The sequence below is a fragment of the Stenella coeruleoalba genome (genome assembly GCF_951394435.1).
Source record: "Stenella coeruleoalba genome assembly, chromosome: 19".
Lineage (NCBI taxonomy): Eukaryota > Metazoa > Chordata > Mammalia > Artiodactyla > Delphinidae > Stenella > Stenella coeruleoalba.
In genome coordinates this window covers 9,551,782-9,573,533 of record NC_137165.1, presented here as the reverse complement: position 1 = coordinate 9,573,533, position 21,752 = coordinate 9,551,782, and the positions used below count along the sequence as shown (strand labels likewise).

The 21,752-nt window shown below is 55.6% G+C and overlaps 2 protein-coding genes across 2 annotated transcripts; one reads left to right on the top strand and one right to left on the bottom strand.

Annotated features, from left to right (window-relative positions):
• Positions 1-983: 983 nt before the first annotated feature.
• Positions 984-5,642, top strand: SLC2A4 (solute carrier family 2 member 4; the record flags this gene model as incomplete). Its single annotated transcript, XM_079904712.1, has 11 exons — positions 984-1,016; positions 2,299-2,415; positions 2,524-2,696; positions 2,783-2,907; positions 3,021-3,136; positions 3,227-3,389; positions 3,476-3,663; positions 3,835-3,939; positions 4,088-4,189; positions 4,681-4,884; positions 5,414-5,642. 11 exons carry the CDS (start codon positions 984-986, stop codon positions 5,615-5,617), a joined length of 1,530 nt encoding a protein of 509 aa, XP_079760838.1. The 3' UTR covers positions 5,618-5,642.
• Positions 5,643-6,984: 1,342 nt separating this feature from the next.
• Positions 6,985-13,067, bottom strand: YBX2 (Y-box binding protein 2). The gene is made up of 9 exons (XM_079904619.1): positions 12,686-13,067; positions 11,967-12,030; positions 10,515-10,548; positions 9,565-9,654; positions 8,655-8,939; positions 8,397-8,500; positions 7,950-8,127; positions 7,449-7,533; positions 6,985-7,351 (listed from the first exon to the last, which is right to left on the bottom strand). Exons 1-8 carry the CDS (start codon positions 12,960-12,962, stop codon positions 7,483-7,485), a joined length of 1,083 nt encoding a protein of 360 aa, XP_079760745.1. The 5' UTR covers positions 12,963-13,067; the 3' UTR covers positions 6,985-7,351; positions 7,449-7,482.
• Positions 13,068-21,752: the final 8,685 nt, after the last annotated feature.

Genomic DNA, 21,752 nt, shown 5'->3' with positions numbered 1-21,752 from the left:
CAGGGGCCTCAGGACTGGTGACGTGGTTGGTGTGACCACCTGTCCCTCGGGCCGCCTCCAGGAACCAACGTGGGGAACCGGTGTAGGGGCAGGGCCAGATAGACAGTGCCCAGAGCAGGGATGCATGGAAAGAGGACCACCAAGGCCAGACACCCGACCCGCTAGGAACGGAATTTCCTGTGCCCAAGGCCATCTCCGCGTGGGAAGCGTGTCGCGGATCCTTTAAGGCTCCGTCTCCCTGCCCTCCCCCGCCCGGGACCGGCCGGGACACCCGGGACCTGACATTTGGCGTCTCCCAATGTGGGAGCTAAAAATAACCACTGTCGGTTACTCCAGGCCATTGCTCCGCACCCACCCCGCGCGCCGGCTCGCGCAGTTTTGGGCCGCCCGAGTTCTCTCCCGGGCAAGTGTACCTGGCCCGTCCCTTCCTCTCGGACCCCGCCGTCCCGAGCCGCCGCTAAGGGCTTTGAAGTCGCTTCTTCAGCCCCGAACCTTGGCCGGGGGGCGGAGTCCTCACACTGAGGGGAACTTGGTCTCCAGGGGTCCCAGGACCCCCTTTTCAAAACTTCCGGGACGTAGGCCGGCGGGAACCCGCGGGGCGTGTCTCGCCCGGCTCGCTGACGGGCGTGGCCTCGCTGGCCTACCCTACAGCAGGTGCCAAACTCTCAGCCTCAGGGAGGGGCGTGGCCTTCTGGGGTGTGCGGGCTCCCGGCCAATGGGTGCTGTGAAAGGCGTGGCCCTGGGGAACCGCCGGGGCTGCTCTTCGGGTCTTTCCCCCGCCGGCCAGGCTCAGCCAGATCCCCGGGAGCTGCTCTCTGGCTCCTCGGCTTGTGGCTGTGGGTCCCGCCAGGCTCGCCCTCCGCACAAAGCTCCGCGACCCCCATCGCCCCCGCTCCCTCTGCCCGCCAAGGCTAGGGCCGCAGACCCCCAGTCGCCTCCCTCTCATCTACGGCAGCTCGTGCATCTCCAGTTCCTAAGACAAGATGCCGTCGGGCTTCCAACAGATCGGCTCCGAAGTAGGGTTTGGCATGCGGGGGCGGGACGCGGACACGGGTCCCGCTTTTCTCGGGCTGGGGTCGCGGTTGGGGTCAGCTAGGGGGCGGTCCTTGCGCAGACGCAGGGGGTGGGGGTGGGGGACTTGCTATTTATACCCGGGCTGGACAACCCGTGACGGTCGGATTCCAGTCCCTCCAAGAGGCAGAGTGCGTCTGGGGGATTATTCGGGGGCTAGGACAGCGGCTGGATTCTGCGAGTCCAGGGTTCGCCCCCTTCTCTAGTTGGCGGCGAGTTGCGCCGGGATCGTGGACACTCTGCCCTCAAGAAAGCAGGTCCAGGCGGGTCTTGCCCTTCAGCAGCTGTCCGTCTGTCTCGGCTCGCCCGCAACTTTTCGAGGACCGGAGGTTCTCCGTAGGCCCACCCCCACCCCCACTCTTGTCAGTCCTCCAGGACGCTGAACTTTCCCTCGCCCCAAGGTTGGTGGAGGGGTAGAGGGGAGTGTCAGCCCTTCCTCCCCCAGCTCAGGTTTCCGTTTGGAGACAGTCTGTGCCGCCAGCGATCAGCCACCACCGCTACCGCACCTCATACCACCTTCCCGCCCCCATCCCCTGGGCAAGGCTCTCCCAGGCAAAAGCCAGCATGGCCCCCTGCCCTTCGTCGCAGCTTAGAGGGGGAAGGGAGGCCGGGGCGGAGACAGAGAAGGCCATAGGCCAGGAGGAATGACCGCGATGTCCTTTTGGGAAATGGCTTTCTTGAGCCTGTTGGGGGCTTCCAGGAGCCCGCGGAGAGAACCCCCAGATGGGAGGGGAGAGGACAGAGGCTGATGACGATAATGCACTTGTCACTTTATAAAACCAGCACTGTTGGGGACACTGTTAACGTTTGATTTTGATTTTCACACTTTCACTGACAGGTAGGCAAATTAGGCAACATCACCCCTATCTCCCCAGTTCAGAGTGGGGCAGTGACTTACCCAAGGTTACACAAATCCGAACTCAGGTCTTTTAAGCCCAAGCCTGTCCCAAGGTCACAGAGGAATTGTGAGACCCAGGTCCTCAAACATTTCTCTGCCTACTGGACTCAAACATCAGTTTCTCCTCCATGCCCTGGTACTCTCGGGTTCTTCCTGCTCTTGTTTACGTTGAGATCTTCAAGCGACTCCTAATATGGCCCACTTTCCCTCGCCCAACATGTTGGATGGAACCCAGCATCTCAAGGCTCCTGCTGGGCCTGGGCCCCTTGAGGAAGGAAAGATGCCATGATTCCATGTGATATGCCTCCTCTCTGCTTCCGCCTGCCCAGGATGGGGAGCACCCCCAGCAACGAGTCACTGGGACCCTGGTCCTCGCCGTATTCTCCGCTGTGCTCGGCTCCCTGCAGTTTGGCTACAACATCGGGGTCATCAATGCCCCCCAGAAGGTGAGGGGCTACAGCCGGCAGAGTGGGGGGCCCAGACAAGGCAGGGGGTGTCAGGAGTGAGCAGAGAGGGAGGAGTCTGCAGGGAATAACTCCTGTGCTGTCCCCTAGGTGATTGAACAGAGCTACAATGAGACGTGGCTGGGGAGGCAGGGGCCTGAGGGACCCGGCTCCATCCCACCAGGCACCCTCACCATGCTCTGGGCTCTCTCCGTGGCCATCTTCTCTGTGGGTGGCATGATCTCCTCCTTCCTGATTGGAGTCATCTCTCAGTGGTTGGGAAGGTATGAGGCTGGAGGGCAAGGGAAAACAGGAAGGGAGCCAGAGTACCAATGCCCTAACTCTCACAGCCCCACTCTTTGCCTGCCAGGAAGAGGGCAATGCTGTTCAACAATGCCCTGGCAGTGCTAGGGGGCGCCCTCATGGGCCTGGCCAAGGCGGCTGCCTCCTACGAGTTGCTCATTCTTGGACGGTTCCTCATTGGCGCCTACTCAGGTACCCGCGGGCACTGTGGTCCCGCCCAGTGCCTTGCTCTCCTTCACTCTCCCTGGGCTTGGGGGTCAGAGTGGGCAGCTGCCCTCAGAAGCTCTCTCCTTCCCTCTGCCCAGGGCTGACGTCGGGGCTGGTGCCCATGTACGTGGGGGAGATCGCCCCCACTCACCTGCGGGGCGCCTTGGGGACACTCAACCAACTGGCCATCGTCACTGGCATCCTGATTGCCCAGGTGACTGGACCTGGCCTCATGGGAGGCTGGGAAGGGGGTTGGGGTGGGGCTCTGGGGACAGGCTGAACGGCTCCCACCCTTCTGCCACAGGTGCTGGGCTTGGAGTCCATACTGGGCACTGCTACCCTATGGCCACTTCTCCTGGGCATCACTATGCTGCCTGCCCTCCTGCAGCTGGTCCTGCTGCCCTTCTGCCCAGAAAGCCCCCGCTACCTGTACATCATCCGGAACCTGGAGGGGCCCGCCAGAAAGAGTGAGCTCCCGTGCCGTCTTGCTGGTGCCTGTCCTCCTCCCAGGCCCCCTCCCTGCCCTCTCAGACCTAACCCTACTCACCTCCAGGTTTGAAGCGCCTGACAGGCTGGGCCGACGTGTCCGAAGAGCTGGCTGAGCTGAAGGAGGAGAAGCGGAAGCTGGAGCATGAGCGGCCACTGTCCCTGCTCCAGCTCCTGGGCAGCCACATCCACCGGCAACCCCTCGTCATTGCAATTGTGCTGCAGCTGAGCCAGCAGCTGTCGGGCATCAACGCAGTACGTATGCAGCAGCCTCCAGGAAGGGCAAGGGTCAGGGAAGAGCCTGAGAGGAGGGAAGAAGGGAGCAAGCCTCCTCCGTTAAAATTCAGGGTCAGTCCAGCTTGGAGTGGCTGCAAGGGAGGGAGGGACACATCCCTGCCATCCCCTTTTCTTCTCGCCCACCTCTAGGTTTTCTATTATTCAACCAGCATCTTCGAGACGGCGGGGGTAGGGCAACCAGCCTACGCCACCATCGGAGCCGGTGTGGTCAACACGGTCTTCACCTTGGTCTCGGTAACTACTTACCTCTGGAAGGGCCCCCACCATTGGTTTCACAACCCTGGGCTTCCTGGAGATCCAGCTCTTGGTTGGCCCCACCCACCTAACCCCTCCCACTTCCCAAGCCTTAAAGGCCCCTTGCAAGCCCTGACTCTCCCCTCAGGTGTTCTTGGTGGAACGGGCTGGGCGCCGGACCCTCCAACTCCTAGGCCTGGCAGGCATGTGTGGCTGTGCCATCTTGATGACCGTGGCTCTGCTTCTGCTGGTGAGGCCTAGGGAGAGGGAAGGGGACCCGTGGCCCAACCCAGGGGAACTGCCCCAAGGGGCTCTGTGGGCAGCCAGGGCCATGCCTCAACATACATGCCTTTGATCCTGAGGCCAGGCCGTATGCCAGGACCGTGCTGCCGAGGGACCCAGGCTGCACTTCCTCCTCTGGGTGGAAGCTGTAGTACAATCCTGGCAGCCAGGGAGGAGAGCCCCTGTCAAGCCTCAGGACCAATAATTCCTAAGGACCCAGCTCTAGAACCAAGTGGGAATCCACAGTCATAAGAGCTGGGAGACCACATGTTCCCTCTGCCCTGAATTGGCAAAGGGTGGCCAGCTGAATGTCAAATGCTCAAGGACCTATTCTAACCAAGGGTGGCCAGCCCCCCGTGAGCAGCTGGTAGGGGTAGATGCCAGTTTGCTGGGTTGAGGGCAAAGGAAGATCCAGAAAGACCTGACCTGAATTCTCCACCCTCCCTGCCTGGCCCCCAGGAGCGGGTTCCAGCCATGAGCTATGTCTCCATCGTGGCCATCTTTGGCTTTGTGGCCTTCTTTGAGATTGGCCCTGGCCCCATCCCCTGGTTCATCGTGGCCGAGCTCTTCAGCCAGGGACCCCGCCCAGCAGCCATGGCTGTGGCTGGTTTCTCCAACTGGACGTGCAACTTCATCATTGGCATGGGTTTCCAGTATGTTGCGGTAGGTCCCCTGCCCGGTCCCCATCTCCCACATGGTCAGCCAGAGGATGGCAACTCACACTCACAACTAGCCCAGTTGCTTTCCAGTCAGCATTTCCCCCTTTCCCCCGCCCATAGAGTGCTGGTCTGGGGGTCACTTTGGTGGACCACGTGGGTCCGGAAGACCACCTGTTCCACCAGAATCAAAGAAGGGAACTGACCTAGATTGGATAACAACAGAGGTTTCTTCAGAACAAACTAGTGGCATAACTTACTTAGACTAGGAGTAATATTACAAACTTCATATTAATACTGCAAATGGCCAGGAATCCACTCTGACTTCAGTGACTCAGGATGGTAAGAGAGGGAGAAACCAGGAGAGTTGGGGTTCAGAGAATTCTTTTCTCACTAAATTCTCCCGGTAATTTCCATTGCCCCGCAAAGGAGCCACCTGCTCTGTGCAGTATCCCTGTGAAGGCTTTCGTCCCTGGCTTGCCGGAGGCCACCCGTTCCCTCCCCTCTGTCAACACCTCTTTCTCCACTTGTCCCAGGATGCTATGGGTCCCTACGTCTTCCTTCTATTCGCGGTCCTCCTGCTTGGCTTCTTCATCTTCACCTTCTTAAAAGTGCCTGAAACCCGCGGCCGGACGTTTGACCAGATCTCAGCCGCCTTCCGCCGGACACCTTCTCTTTTAGAGCAGGAGGTGAAACCCAGCACAGAGCTTGAGTACTTAGGGCCAGATGAGAATGACTGAGGGGCCAAGCAGGGGCAGGAGAGCCAGTTCTTCAACCCGCCCAGAGACCCCCTCCTTTCCTCTGCAGCACTTTAACCCTCTCTTCCCCATTACTTCCAGGGTGGAGAAACCCCCTGCAGCCTGGTGGAATTGGGAAGCTGGAGGGAAGGGTGGTCTGAGCACCCCCCTCATTCCCCTCGTGTGACTCTTGGATTATTTGTGTTGTGGTTAGGCTGTGGCCGTGGGGTGGGCCATTCTCCCTTCTCATCCCCTCCTTCCTCTGTAGCCCACCCGCACCCCGCCCCAGCTCCAGGATACTTCCGCCCCGGCCAGAGTAGGGGGATTATAGGGAGGAGAGGCTCTAAGACTGACTTTCCGGTGGGCGTGAACTGAAGCCAAGAGCAGGACTGGAGAAGAGATATCCAGTTCCTGCCACCTTGGACTCCTCCCACTCTGGCACTTTCTCTGAATTCTTGCCACAGACTCTGGGTGAAAGGGGGGGGGGGTCTGTCTTGTCCCCTCCAGGGCAAAGGACACACCCCTCCCAAGGTCTAACCTCACCTCTCTCACTGCAGGCTCAGTCCTCTTGCTCGGGCTTCTGGGGTGAGAGGGAACACACGTCCACACGTGGGGAGAGGAAGGGACAGCAGGCGCCTCTCTAGACTCAGGGTTCCGGGCCCCACCCCAGCTGCTCCCCAAAGCTGCCAGATGGGGGCCCCAGCTCTTTCCTCCTCTCCCATACCGGGAGGGTGTTGTACCCAAAGGCTTTTGACCAACTAAGGGAAAGAGGGATTTGAAAGGCTGCCTGTGAACACTGGGCTGGGAGGAGCCTTCAGATATTTTTGTATATGTTTGGAAAAGAAGGGGCAGGGAGAAGAAACTGAAGGTCTGTTGTACTAAATGTATATATATAGAGATCCGTATATAAAGTTACTGTATGAGATGAGCGTCCTGTCATGCGAAGACACTCCGGGATGGGCTGAGGCAGGGACCATAGCCACCCCAACCCCCATCTCCTCTCCATCCTGCCTCAGCTCGAGGCCGCAGAACCCTCTGGATGCTGTCACTCACTCACCCCCCGCCACCTCAAGAGTTGTAGTCACTGCTTTCCTTAACGGTAGTAAATGCTCGGTAAGGTGACGCTGCAGGTGCCAGACGCTGCTCTCGGCACTTCAGGAAACACTCATTCTGCCAGCGAGGCATTAGCCCCGTTTCACAGATGGGAAAAGTCAACTTCACAGGGATGAAGGCACTTCTGCAGAGCTGTACAGCTAGAAACGTGGGCACGGGATCTGAGCGCAGGCCCTGCCGCCGCCCCCTCTACAGTAAGTTACCAGCGAGGCTCTGAACAGAAAAGAGGCAGAGACCAAGACAACAGGAAAGCCTGTTTTTGTTTTTACTGGAGGCTCAGGTGGCACATGACGGTTCATAAAATGGCTTCAGAGATAGGGGGTAGTGGGGAAACAAAAAATAAACTGGGAGGGGAAAGAAAAACAACCAGGAGGAGGTAAGAGCTGGCTGGTTCCTTCTCAGCCTGATTTAGGGGAGGGAGTTGGTGACTCTGAACTATAAGGATGGATCCCTTCCTTTAACCCTTGGTCAGGGAGAGAAAAAAAAGCCAAAGGCTGTTGCTTTGGCCCTCCTGAGTCTCCAGGAAAAAGGGGAAAAGCTGGTGTTTCGATGTCATGAATTGTGGGAAAGCGGGGACGGAGGTGCTGGGTAGGATCCAGGTCAGTTGGAAAAACTGGCAGATACCTGAGAGGAAGAGAGACCGAAAAATCACGACCAGCAGCTTATCACCACCCAGCCCCATCCCCACCCTCTTGGTACCTGTCCTGGGCCTGCCACTCACCAGATGGTGGCTCTGGGTGTCCTTCGAGTTGGAATCACTCCGGTATGCCAGTTGGGGGGTCCCCACTGTTGATGGGGGCCGAGGTCTAGAGAGAACAAGGGTGGCCGACTGAGACCCTCTTGTCCTTTGGGGCCCCCAACTTCAACCTCCTCCCACCTTTTCTCTTCCCGTTCCTCCCCCAGTTCACATCCACAGGCTGGTGCTGGGGCTCCCAGCAGAGCTGAGAGGGAGTCTGCAGGGGGTGACGTGGGCTCGACCGCCTCTGCTGGGGTTTCCTGGTGGGTTGGGGTGCCCGCCAGGCGTGGACCCAGCAGTACTGTCTCTCGGGTGTCAGGCTGCGTGAAACAGGGTGGGTGGGAGCAAGGCCAGGAGGAGGGGGACAAAGAGAGGGAAGGGAAAGGAAAAGAAGACAGAAGTGGGGGAAGAAGGGAGACAGGCAAGTTGGCCACAGCCTTTTCCTTCATTCTCCCCTGCCACACACGGACAGTCCAAGGTCCTCACCTCTGGGGCTGTGGGCCGCCCGGGTCCAGGGGGCTGCTGACGTCTCCGCTGGAAGTAGGGGCGGTTTCGTGAGCGCTGGGGCTCAGGCCGGGAACCGTCAGTGGGGCCTTGGCTGGGCTTGGTCTCGCCATCCCCACTTTCTGTGGTGGGCTGCTGGGGTGGCCTGGGGTGGAAAGGCCTGGGGAGAAAAGTAGGGACCCTGAAGGGACAGGAGCCCTGTGTGGACCACGTCCCTCCCTCCCAGGGCCACCCAGCAGAGGTGGACCAGGCTGCCTCTCCGTCCCCACCCCACCCCAGCAGTGCCTGCTAACCCCTGGGCACCTCAGCAGTAATTGCTCAGCTACCCAGCCCTCATGACCACTGGCTTCAGGGCCATCCCCTTCCCATCCTCCTGTCCCCATACTGGCTGGCAAAGGGGAAGACAGAGCCCAGGACAGGGAGTCTTACCTTCGGTACCTGGGCCGGAATCTGGGTGGGGGTACCCGCTCATCTCCCTGCTGTTGGTCCCCCTCCAACGGGGCTCTCTCTTTGGGTTCTGCCCCATCAGTGCCCTGGGAACACACAAAGGCCCGGGTGAGCCGGGTGGCACCAGCTGTCCAGGCGTCTGCAGCTCTTCCCAGGCCACCATTCTGCTTCGTCTGGGGACTCTGGTCTCCAGCCTCACCAACTCTCGCAGCTGGTTCCCACGTTCCCAGTTCCCCTCACCTCTATGGGCGGCTGCTGGTTGGGGGGCCGAGGGCCTCGCACAAAGCGCCGTCGGTAGAAGAAGGGCGGTGGGCGCCGTCGTCTGGGCCGCTGCCCGGAGTCTTCAGCACGCTCCCCTTCGCTGCCTAGTTCTGTCCGGCCCGATGGAGCCTCTGCCACCATGGGTGGCGGGGCAGCTGGGCGGGGCCGGGGGATGAATCGGCGGAACCTACGTCGGTTGGGGGCATAGCGGCTGCCCTTCACTGGCACCCCGCCGGGCCCAGTTACATTAGCAGCTTCTGCGCCCTGCAGGGGGAGGTGGGGAGGAACGGGTGAGAACCTGCTCCAAAAACCAGTGCGCAACCTTCCCAGTCTTGCCTGAATCGTTGTCTTCCCATCCTTCCAGCTAAATGCCCCTTTCCAGCTTTCCTCCAGGTCCTGTAACTTCTACTTCTTTCCACCCTCCCCAGAGAAAGAGTGGCAGGTGTTTGGACCCTTCTAGGAGGGACCACATCTGCAACTGGTCCTTTTGAAATAGCTGCCACTGGACCCTCTTGAGGTTTAGCCTGGAGGTGGGGTGGGGAGGGAGAAAGAGGGCTGGCAGTAGGTGTCTGTCTCCGGGAGGGCTGATTCTGAGAGAAGAATGTGGGCACGGGCCCCGCGTGGAGAACAGGCATGGGAGTATTTGGTGAACTATACAAAGAAACCCAGATACTGCTGACTGGTGACAGCGACACGTTCTTTAGGACATCCCTTGGAGTGGCCAGAACGTTAAGGATGACAAGGTCTGCGTGAGGACACAGTCCTGGTCCTACAGCCTGGGCCGCTCGGCCAGAGGAGGAGCTGGCCTGAGGAGGCCAGAGCCTCAGGGGACTTCCAGGCCACCCTCCCACGGCTTGGCGGGCTCTCCATCCCACCGCAGCCCTCGAACCTTCTCTCCTTCCACGACATCGAACTCCACAGTCTCCCCATCTCCAACGCTGCGCAGAAACTTCCTCGGGTTGTTTCTTTTAATAGCTGTCTGGTTAGGGAAAGGCCAGGAGAAAGGTGAGGACAGCCAGCCGGGAGTTTCTTGCGCCCCTGCTGGGTCCACCACCCAATTTCATTCTTTTCAAAATTTTATTGAATACTTGTGGGCTGGGGCTGGAGGGTGGAGCAAGGAGAAGGCAGTCAAAGTTTAGCGGGGGAAAAGCCACAAACTAGCGGCTTTCAAACAACTGTGCAGTTCACCATGGTCCCCAGAACACACTCCCTCCTCCCCCACCCCTCAAGGATTTCAAGAAGGGAGGCAAGAAACATGAACTCAAAAGCAAAACAAAAAGCTGAGAGAGTCTTAAGTTGCAAAGTGGGTAAAATGTACTGTGCTTCTTACCTCAATCCCACTGAGAGCGCTCTCCACCAAAGCAGTGGTTCTCAAACTGTGCGTGCATCACAAACACCTGGAGAGCTTGTAAAAACAGGCTGCTGGTCCCTCCCCCAAGCCTGATTGATTCGCTAGGACTGAGGTGGGCCTGAGAATTTGGATGTCAGGTGATGCTGCTGTTGCAGGGACCACACTTTGAGAACCACTGCACCCAAGTAGCGCAAGCCTGTGTCCTGTCCCTTGGACACCGCCTGTAATTCATTCTAAGGGTGTTCACAGGTCCCAGTAGGTAGTGAGCGTGCCATGCCCAGAGGGCAACAGGTACGTTTCTTACAGAGACAACCCAACACAAGTGGGGCCAATGCAGTTAATACAGGCACCTGAGGCGGGTGGATGGGGGAACTATTTCCGGGTAGGAGATGAAAGCTGGAGAAACATGATCTGTGCTGCTAAGGATAAGGGCAAAAGCCATCAAAGAGGGCGGGTTCCTCCCCTCAGAAAGTCAACCTAGCTCTTACCTGGTGAACAAAGACATCCTCCTTGGTGTCATTCCTGCAGGACAGGATGGGTTGTTAGGGGGTGACTTTGGTAAGGCGCTCACCTCCACTGAAGCCTCCCTAGCTGCCATTCCTAAGACTTGTGGCCCCATCCTCTCCACCTTCCACGGCAGCTTGGGATGAAACAGGGCCCAGGGAGTGAGACAAGAGCCAGCGGGGGCCCCCTGAAGCTGGTATGAAGCAAATATCCCTAAAACCTCCATGAAAAACCTGGCTTCACGAGGAAAGGGCTGTGGGGGGAGGCAAAGGCACCTTGAAGGAGCTGGGCCAGATTTCACCTGCTGAGCACTCCACCCTCTACCCCAGGGCACCTTAGAACCTGGTGGTGCTGGGTATAACTGTCCCCAGCCAACAACCCCTCTTCCCCAACCCACATCACGGGTGGAAAATTCCACTCGGTTTCCTTCCTTCTATAGTCAAGGAGGGAGAAAGTGGGGACAGGAGTTGAGGTGCAGAACACGTTTGAGGAGGGGAAAATGGGTCAAGAACTTGCTCCAAACAGCCACAAAACTGTGTTCTCAGCCTGGAGGTGAACCCCAGGCCCCCTCTCAACACACCAAGAAATCAAGGATGAGAGAGAACATTCGATCTGTCACGACCTTGCCTATCACCCCAGTTTATCCTAGCACCCCAATGGGGGAGGGGGGAGGTCTTCCCTCAGAACCTCCCAGGAGTCCTCATTTCCAGAATTAGAGAGGGACCCTTCCCTAGAACAAGTGTTCTAGCTTTAAAGCACTTAGATCTGCACAAAGGTCAGCCTGCTAAGAGGGAACTGGGATCTCCCAGGAGGTCTGGGCTCGGCAGGGTGCCTGGGCTGGGGAAGGCCCTCTGGCAGAGACCTGGCTCCGCTCAGAATCCGCCACTACGCCCCGCCCAGTGCGGGGGCGGGGGTGGGTGGGTGGGTGGGAGGGGCTGCGGAACTGAAGGAAAGCAGCAGCCTCGGGCTGTGCTGGCGCCTCCCTTCCCCAACCCCCACCGGACGCAGTCCCATCAGGTGGGGGATTGATTCAACGAGCTAACAGCTCCGTTAGGGAGATGAGTTATGAGAGTGCTAAGTGCGCTGCCCTAAACAGGAAATGAGTGAGGATTCCAGCCCGGAGGCACAGAGAGCAGGTACATTCTGCCACAAAGGCGGCGGCGAACTAAACCAGAAGGTGACCCAGACAGGCTTGGGAGGGTCAGAACCAGGTTTGCCAACTTCTTAGATCATTAATCCTCTGCTGCCCTTGAAGATGTGGAGGCGGCTTCGTCTTGCCCACATCTGTGCTGTGGTTAAAGACTTTCAATCAGCGTCAGCTGGACATTGCAACCATGTGCCTTGGTAGGGGTAGGGATGAGGCTGGAAAGGTGTCCAGTCCCACAGGCCAGTTTGGAAGGCACCCATTCCACCCCCTCCCTGGGTTCCTCAGATACCTGTTGATGAATCCGTAACCATTCCGCACGTTGAACCATTTGACAGTGCCCAGGACTTGGATTGCTGCCAGGCAGGGATGCAGTGGGGACAGTAAGATGGGGAGAGAGATGGAGTTCGACTCAGTTTTGAGACACTCCAAAATCTAGTCTACCTCCCTATTACCTATTAAGCTTAACTTCACGCCAACCAGGTTTCACCCAGTAGCTTCAAGGCATTCTTACCCCAGTTCCACTACGTAAATGGAAGCGCCCATACAGGGGGGCTCAGGCTTTCAAAACTTCCGATTCTAAGGCACGTTCCTCACATCCTACAAATCAAGGCCCTTCACCTAGAACCGGGTACTCACCTGGTCCACGAACTTCCGCCCTCAGGTTATAACTGAGGGTCTCTCTAGCCCTCCCAGTGTAAGGGTCACTAGTGCACTTGCTTCCTGGTCCCAGAGATTTACCTAACACTAACTCGAGTCATCAAGGCCAAAAGTCTCCCGCCCCGGGGGCGTGGCCAGACCCTACCAGACTAACCACGCCCTCCCGCCCAAGAACTGCAGGATTTCCCACCAGGGGAACCCACTTCGGTCCGCTGGCCTCAGCCTAGCTAGTCCTTTGAGTCTCGAGCCAAACCGGCCTTCGGCTTTCCGGACCCCACCGGGGTCCACGATGCCCCTCCCCCAGCCCGCCGACCCCCTTAGAGCAGCCCTGGCGCGCGCCCCGCCCCTCACCCAGCACCGGCTTGTCCGCCTGACTCCGGGCCGGGGGCGCGGGGGTCCCCGAGGCCGCCGTCGCTGGGTTGCCAGGGGTGCGGAGGCCCGGCGCCGAGGGGGTCCCAGCAGCGGGGCCCGAGGAGGCTGCGGCTCCGACTCCGCCCGCCCCGCTGCCTGCTTTCTGCGACTCCCCTGCGGGCACCGGAACCACCACCGCTACCACCCCTGCCGCCGTCGCGGGCACCGTGGCCGCGGGGGCCGCTGTCGCCACCACTGCCGCCTCCGCCTCGCTCATCCCGCCGGGCCCAGTACCGGCCCCCGCCGCCACCTCCTCCTCCTCCGCCGCCACCGGCCCGGCCCCTCCCCCTGGCTCGCGAACCCACTGCCAGGCTTGGTCCTCGCGCCCCGAGCCTCGCCTGCACGCCGGCAGCGGGCCCTGAGCCGAGGCCAATCGGAGCCCGCAGCCGCGGCGCGCGCAGGCCCCGCCTCCCGGCCACAGGCCAATCCTAGCGAAGCTACCCCCCCAGGCCAGCACGCCGGCCCCGCCTCCTGAACTTGGCGAGGAGGCCGAGGCCCCCGCCCGCAGCCTTGTAAGTACACCTGGGCCCCGCCCCGTTTCCGTCACGTGACGCACCACAGCCCAACCCATTGGCCGACGGCCTCTTTCCCTTCCCCCCGCCCCTTTCCACCGGCCGCGGGAAATCAAACGGGCTGGTCGCGCCCCAACCGCCACCTGGCCTCTGCACGAAGGGCGGGGCGGGGCGGGGCGGGGCGGGGGGCGCAGCTCCAAGGTTGCCTCTGACGACCCGGGCGGGGGGCCTGAGCCCGCAGCCTCGGTCCCGGCTGTGAGCGGCACCGCTCGCTTCCACTCTCGAGGCCACGCTTGCCCGCACAGCGCCAGGTGTGGTTGCTTTCTCCCAGCCCGCCCGACCCTCTCCCTAGAGGATGACCCACACACCCTGGCCTGCGGGATCAGCCCGCGCGGCCAGCCAGACTTTCCCAGCTCACGGTTGCTCTCACAAGCCGAGGACTCACACTTTAGTTTGTTTTTGAGGTATAATTTACATACAGCAAAATGCACAACTCTTCGCTGAGTTTTGATAAACGTGTTCATCCTTGTAATCAACACCTTAATCAAGGTGTTTTTCCCTCGCTCTGGGAGGTTCCCTCGAGCCCCTTCCGGGCAGGTCCAACCTCCGCACAAACCACCGCCGTTCTGATGTTTTCCACCCGAGATCAGTTTCAGGGTCCACAGTGCTGGGCGCTTTGGTCTCCGGCTAGGTGGGGCCTCCGTCTCCAGCTCCTCGCCCTCTCCCTGGCTGCTCCCTCCGCCTTCTTCCTTTTATCCAACTGGCCAGGCTCTTCGGACTCAAGGCAGTTTCGTCTGCCTCCATGTCTCTCAGGGTGACTTGGCTTCAAGTATCAGCTTACATTTCCCTCCTCACTATCACTTCTTTACTTTTCTCATGGCATTTTTTGAAATATGAAATTGCTTATTTATACTATTCCTGCCCACTCCGAAACTCTTAAGCCGTGAACTCCACAGCAAAAACCGTGTAGTTATGCCTGACTCCTGGCACAGTGCCTGGCATAACACTGGCACGTAATATTGCTTGAGCAAATGAATGGTCCCCATTCCACAGATGAAAAATCTGAGGCCCTGTGCGAGGCCTGCCCCGGGTTTCTCGGGAGTCCAGGTGTCCGGCCCGGGAGACGCTATCTCTCTCCCAGAAAGATGCGGCTCCAGAAGCCGCTCCCGCCGAGGGCCGTCTCCCCGACCCGGGCAGGACGCGTATTTTTAGCAGGGACAGCACGCCCCCGGGCAGCACACGTGCCCCCAGGCTCTGCCCGGCCCCACGTGCGCTTCCGCAGCCCCGAAGTCCCCCGCCAGGCCAGCGTCCGCTTTCCAGACGGCGGCCGCTGCCAATCCCGGTGCCGGCGCGCCCTCTGCCGGCCTCTTCGGGAGGCCGCCCGCCCCGGCTTCCTCTCTCTCCTTCCACCGCTACCCCGCTAGCCCCGCCGCTCCCACCCTTTCGCAGTTGAAGATTCTGTTTCCCGGGGCATCGGGCACCAGAAAAAGAGAAAAGATGCGAAAACAACTAAATCAAGGCGAGGCCGTGAAGGATAAAGAAATGACCACCCTCTTTTAGACTATTAAGGACCAACTTACCTGTATCCAGCCCTGAGCTCAAGGAATTCGAGAAGCATGAGACCAAGGCTGGGGGGAGGCAAGCAAGGTAACTCACAGTGTGACCCCGGCAACCAAAGAATCGCGTGGAAGGTACAGAGGGAGCTCAGGTGTGGACTGGTTAACTGTAAGGTTAGAAGGTGAGAGAGAGGAAGCTAACAGAAAGGGTGAGCCCTATTTGTAGTAAAATTAAAAATATGTCAGGAGATCAAGGGTGCTGCAGGAAAAGTACATTTGGCCGACAGCACCGAGACATGAAACAATACTTAGACATACAACAGTTACATACTCTCTATCCCCATGGATAAGAAGTAGCAGATGCCACAGAGATTTGCAATTAATATCCCTGTTCAGTTGAAGGGTTTGTGCATGTAATTTTCTGGTTATTTAATTTCACACACACACACACACACACACACACACACACACACACACACTCACACACACCCCACAAGGCATACGGGATCTTAGTTCTCCCACCAGGGATCGAACCCGTGCCCCCTGCAGTGGAAGCCCAAATTCTTAACCACTGGACTGCCAGGGAAGTCCCTATTTAAATATTTTTAAGTACTATAGATAACAAGGGCTCCAGGCATTCTTGTGAAAAGCCTTCCTCCTCTTACTGTCCCTCTCTTTCTGTCATTTCCTGCCCACCTGCAATCTGGCCTATCTTGTTCACTGTTAAAAATAAATAAATAAATAAAACAAAACCCCTACCTCCTAACTCTTGCGCTACACCTCTCCATCAAATTAACACAAAACTTCCTGAAGAAAGGCTCTACTGTCTCTACTTCCTCATCTTTCTTTCACACCCCACCAACCCAAACCTGGTTTCTGTCCCCATCACTCCACTGAGATGGCTTCACCAATGGTCCACACCCTCTTCTTAACTGAGACATTTGGGGCCTGGTTTTGGGTTCTCTTTCAACTCCATCTGCAGAAGTGGTCCTGCCAAAGCTTCCACAGCTTCACCTTCCCCCATGCCCTGATACCTCTCCTTCTGTGGCTTGTTCTCCACCAGCCTCAATCTTTCCTGGACTGTCTTCTCCTGTCACCCCCCCTTCTATAGGTAATTTTATCCATTCCCCTGGTTTTGGTGACCATCTGCTACTGATGGCTCTTAAACCCGTGTGTCTCCAGCCCTGAGTCTTTCCCACCTTCTAGCAGACTCTGAGCCAGACATCCTCTAGCCAATTGCTTCTCAGGCTTCTGAAACGTAAGTCCTCATCCAGGCTCCTCTTTTTCCCCCTCCCATGCTGAGGTATGTCGCCACTTACCCACAATCATTCCTTAGTGCCCATTCCTCCTTTGTAGAACAGTTTCCCCTGGATGCCCAGGCTCAGCACAGCAAAGGTGAAGATTTATGGTATCAAACTGAGATATGTGAAAGATTTACAAGATGCTGTTGCCTCGCTTTACCCTTAGTACCAAACACTACCAGCGACTTCCGCCTCTAACTTTCTCCTTGCTGCCCAAATCAAGGTCTATTGCTTCTTCTGTCTGCTAATACCTGCTCTCTTATTTCTCAGCTGCTACCAAGAGAGTGTTCCATACCTACAGCCCCTCCCTCTCTTGCCCCATTTGCTCTTTAGCTACTGTTAGCTCTGCCCTCTCCTTTTCCAGGTTCTGCTAGCACTCCGCCAAATCCTTGACCTTTTCTCTGCCCTCTACGTCCTGTCCTACCTACTATATCTGATATTACTTACTGCCTCCTTCTTGAAACCTCCTCCTTGTATTTTTTTTAACCTAATTGCAGTAAGAGTCAATATTTATTGAGCACTAAGTATGTGCCACATGCTGTGTTAAACACTTTAAATGTCTTCAGTCATTTACTCCTTCCAGCAGCCCTGAGAAGTGGATACTAGTATAATTATCCCCATTTTCCAGATAACAAAACAGAGGAATAGTGAAGTTGAGCAACCATCCTAAAATCACACAGCTCTTGAACAAGCCAAGCTGAGAATCCAGTGCAGACCAGCCCAACTCCAGAGGCCATCTTCTTTCTTTTTTAATATTTACTTATTTATTTATTTTGGCTGCACCAGGTCTTCATTGTGGCACGCGGGATCTTCGTTGTGGCATGTGAACTCTTAGCTACGGCATGTGGGATCTAGTTCCCTGACCAGGGATCGAACCCGGGCCGCCTGCGTTGGGAGCTCAGAGACTTAGCCACTGGACCACCAGGGATGTCCCCCAGAGCCCATCTTCTAAGTCGCCAACCTCCTTCCACTGTGCTGGGACTATACTTTCCCATCTTCCCCAACAATCCTTTGACCCCCACATTCCCTCTAGTACTTTCCATATGTCAGGCTTTTCCTTCGAAACTAATTTTTTTTAATTTATTTTTTATTGAAGTATAGTTGAATTACGATGTTGTGTTAATTACTGCTGTACAGAAAAGTGACTTGTATACATTCTTTTTCATATTCTTTTCCATTATGGTTTATCACAGGATAGTGAATATAGTTCTTTGTGCTCCACAGTAGGACCTTGTTGTTTATCCATCCTATATATACCAGCTTTTGAAACTACATTTCTTAAAAGACTGTTTCCATCACCCAGGCTCTGCTTCTTCCCTTGGGAGGGGGGAGGGGCATGAGGAAAGACACTGACATCTGCCCTGTCACTTAGTTCAATGGACCCTTTTTTTGCCCTTGTTCCTCCACCTCTGTCTATGTGACAGATGTAACTGGAGACCATCTCCTTCTCAGACTTCTTCGTGGGCTCCTCAAGCTTTTATTTGCTAGAGTCCCCAGTTCTTCTGTTCTGACTCTGTCACCTTTGGGGAACTTGTCCACTTCCACTGCTTCAGCTATGACCTGTTACAGGTAGAATTGTGTCCCCCAAAATATACGTTGAAACCCCAACCCCTGGTACCTGTGAATGTGACCTTATTTGGAAATAAGGTCCTTGCAGATGAAATGAAATCAAGATGAAGTCATTGGGCTGGGCCCTAATCCATATGACTGGTGTCCTTATAAGAGGAAACTACCACGTAAAGACAGACACACAGGGACAATGCCATGCGATGACAGAGCAGAGACGCCAGTGCTATAGCTGCAATCCAAGGAGTGCCTGGGCTACCAGAAGCTGAAAGAGGCAAGGAAGGATCCTCTTTTCAAGACTTGGAAGAGAGGGCAGCCCTGCCAACATCTTGATTTCAGACTTCTATCCTATAGAACTGTAAGAACAAGTTTCTGTAGTTTTCAGCACCAAGTCTGTGACACTTTGTTACAGCAGCCCTAGGAAACCAATAAACAACCCAAACACAGATGACTCCCCAGTCTATGCCGCTAGCCCAGACCACCCTCCCGAGCTCCAGATCTGTGATGCCCAGCTGCCAACTGGAACTCTCCGGGGTCCCCTGTCTCGGGAAAGGGCTCCAGTATATCTGGCTGTGGTGATATGCACTCTGCTGTGCTTACCTGTTTCATGGTCTCAGCATTTCTCACCTGCATCCTCCAAAATTGCCCCCCTCCCATCCACTTTTCACGACGCACCCCACAAGCAAAATAGCCTCCCAGTCATTCTGTCCTAACCCTGCCTTTATTTTCACTGTAGTATTTATCAGTACCTGATAGTTTCTTGTTTTTAATGTATATAAGCTTGGGTTCTTGGCTGGCTTCTTCACTGCTGTATTCTAAGCATCTAAAACTGTACCTGGCATCTGGTAAGTGGCCAGTAAAGAGTTGACTGAATGAAAGAAGAAAGCCAGAAAGATCTTTCTAAAATGCTTTTTTTTCTCAGTACAGATCTGTCGTCACAGAAAGTTCTAGCAGACAGCACTGTTACACAACGCTCTCTTTCAACCTCAACTTCCATGATACTAAATCCGTTCTCAAAGTTCCAGGGATTCCCTGTTTGAATTAACTTCACTGACATTTATGGAGTACCTTCCTCCGACCATGTGGTGGGGAAGGCAGGGTGGATGGAATGATCACCACAGCGCTCCTTAGCAACTCTGTGTGTCTTCTAAAAATAGTTCAGGTGGGGAATTCCCTGGCGCTCCAGTGCTTAGGACTCTGGACTTCCACTGCAGAGAGACTGGGTTCGATCCCTGGTCAGGGAACTAAGATCTCATAAGCCGGGTGGTGCAGCCAATAAATAAATAAATACATAAATAAAAATAGTTCAGGTGGTTTACAATAAAATATGCCTGTTCATTTATTTCCTCAACAAGCATTTAGTGAGCACTTTCTGTGCGCCAAGGTGCTATAAAAGGTGCTGGGAAGACACTTATTCAGTGGTGAATAAGACACTCCCTGCCCTCACACCACTTACAGTCTAGTAAAGGAGGTGATGAAATAAGTCAACAGATACATATGATAATAACAGATGTAATCAAAGCCATGAAGGAAATGCACAGATTGGTGTGGTGTGTAGGATAGGAGGCTGTAAGGGGATAATCTAGAATTAGGCCACCAGGAAGACACTGCTGGGAGATGTGTCACAGTTTATGCTGTGACCTGAAGGATGAGAAGAAGACAGCCAAGTGTTGGGATTAGGGAAGAGAGTTCCAGGCACATGAAAAAAAAAATTAATGCAATGGCCCTGACGCAGAAAAGACATGAGCCTATCAGAGGAAAATGTTTAGTGAACAAGGTGGAGGATGAGATAGGCAGGGCCAGATTAGCCAACGCTTTGGAACCTGGATTTTATCCTAAGAGTGATGGGAAGTCTTTGAAGGGTTTTATTTTTATTTAAAATTTAAAATAAATTAATAATTTATTTGGCTGCGTTGGGTCTTCGTTGCGGTGCGTGGGCTTCTCATTGCAGTGGCTTCTCTTGTATCAGAGCACAGGCTCTAGGCACGCGGGCTTCAGTAGTGGCAGCACACAGGCTCAGTAGTTGTGGCTCACAGGCTCTAGAGCGCAGGCTTGGTAGTTGTGGCACACACACTTAGTTGCTCCATGGCATGTGGGATCTTCCCAGACCAGGGCTCGAACCCCTGTCCCCTAGCACTGGCAGGCGGGTTCTTAACCACTGCGCCACCAGGGAAGTCCCCTTTCAAGGGTTTTAAAAGGGGGAATGAGTGATATGGTCTAATTTATTATTTTTTAATAAACTTTATTTTTTTTAATTAAAAAAAATTTTTTTGGCCACACTGCATGGCTTGCGGGATCTTAGTTCCCTGACCAGGGGTCCAACCTGCGCCCTCGACAGTGAAAGCACCGAGTCCTAACCCCTGGACCACCAGGGAATTCCCAAAACTTTATTTTTTAAAGCAGTTTTAGATTCACAGCAAAATTAAGTGGATGATACAGAGATTTCTCATATACCCTCTGCACCCATGCATGCACAGCCTCCCCTACGTGACTTACATTTTAAAAATATTACTTGGCTGCTCTGGGGAAAATAAACTGGAGGGAGGCAGAGGTGATGGGGCCGCGGATTAGTGAGGATGGAGAGAAATGGACGCGTTTGAAGTACATTTTGGAAGTAGTGTCTGCAGGGCTTGGTGGTGGACTGGAATGCATCACGGAATCTAGGGTTTTAGCTTGAACGTGGGCAGATGCTGATGCTATTTATTTCCACGAGAAACCCTGGCAAGAGGAACATGGTCAGGGGCTTGGTTTGGGGCTTGTTTGAAACATCCAAGAAGAGCGCTCAGGCAGGCAGTTTGAGGGATGCGTCTGCAGCTCAGGAGAAAGTTGAGGCTGGAGCCCCGCGCAGATGGGAGTTACAGCCCTAGGTCAGGCTGAGCTCCCTATGAAGTAAGTGTTGAACTCTCTATTGTCACAGATGAGGAGATAGTTCCAGAGAGGCTAAGTGACTGGGCCAAAGTGATGTACCGAATTGAATCTCGGAGACAGAGTTTCGGGTGAAGTAGAAAAGAATAGCCTTATTGCTTTGCCAGGCAAAGGGGGACACAGCGGGCTCATGCCTCTCAGAATTGTGTGTCCCAACCCATGAGGAATTGGTGAGGAGTTTTTATAGCAATGGATCAAGTGTAGGGTTGCTGATAAGATTAGAGTGTGTGCAGGGCTTGCACTCCTTTCATCTTGTCTCAGGTGGTCTCCTAATTTTTTTTTTTTTTGGCCTGGCATGCGGGATCTTAGTTCCCCGACCAGGGATTGAACCTGCGCCCTCTGCAGGAGTCTTAACCACTGGACCAGGGAAGTCCCTGCTTTCCTAATCCTGATTGACTTCTCTGGTTCCTTTAATGTTGCCTCAGGTGGTTTCTTGGCTGCCTCTCCCTTGTCTCTGTCTGCATCCTCTCCCTTCCCGAGGAGCAACTGTTTGAATCTGCCCTTTGGAACCCAGGGAAGGTCATGGAGGCTGGAATCTGTTCCCTACAAACAAGAAACAGGGGACAGAAAGGCTTCCATGCCCAGGAGCCCCACAGGGTCCTGCTCGGTTTCAAAAGCTACACAGTGTGAGTGGCCCAGGAAGGGGAAGGGCATGACTGTGTTGGGAGGTGCAGGAGGCCTGCAGAGGCTCTGGCGAGGAACAGCTGGGATGGGGAGGTTGGAACCTAAATCCTGCAGACCTCGAATCCAGGCAAAAATCCTGTCCTGAATCCAGAGGCGCCTGAATGATGTCTAAAGCGCTTTACTGGGTTCTTCTCGGTGGAATTGACTCTTCTCAGAGGACTAACCCCTTTGGTGAGGATTTAGTCCTCCCTGGCAGGCTGCAGAAGACAGGGGGGGTAGTTTGGTCAGATCAAACTCTGACATTACAGCTCAGTCTGGGGAGCCCAAGCAGCCCCTAAGATGGGCTACGCAGATGAACTGCAGGGCAGACTTGAGGAACTTCCTCTTCAGGGTTGGCAGGAGGGGAGACTCCCTCCTCTCTAAACAGGCAGGAGATGGGCCTCAAGCAGGGGGAATCCTCTTTCTTTCTTTTTTAAATTAAATTTAATTAATTAATTAATTAAGGCTGCATCGGGTCTTAGTT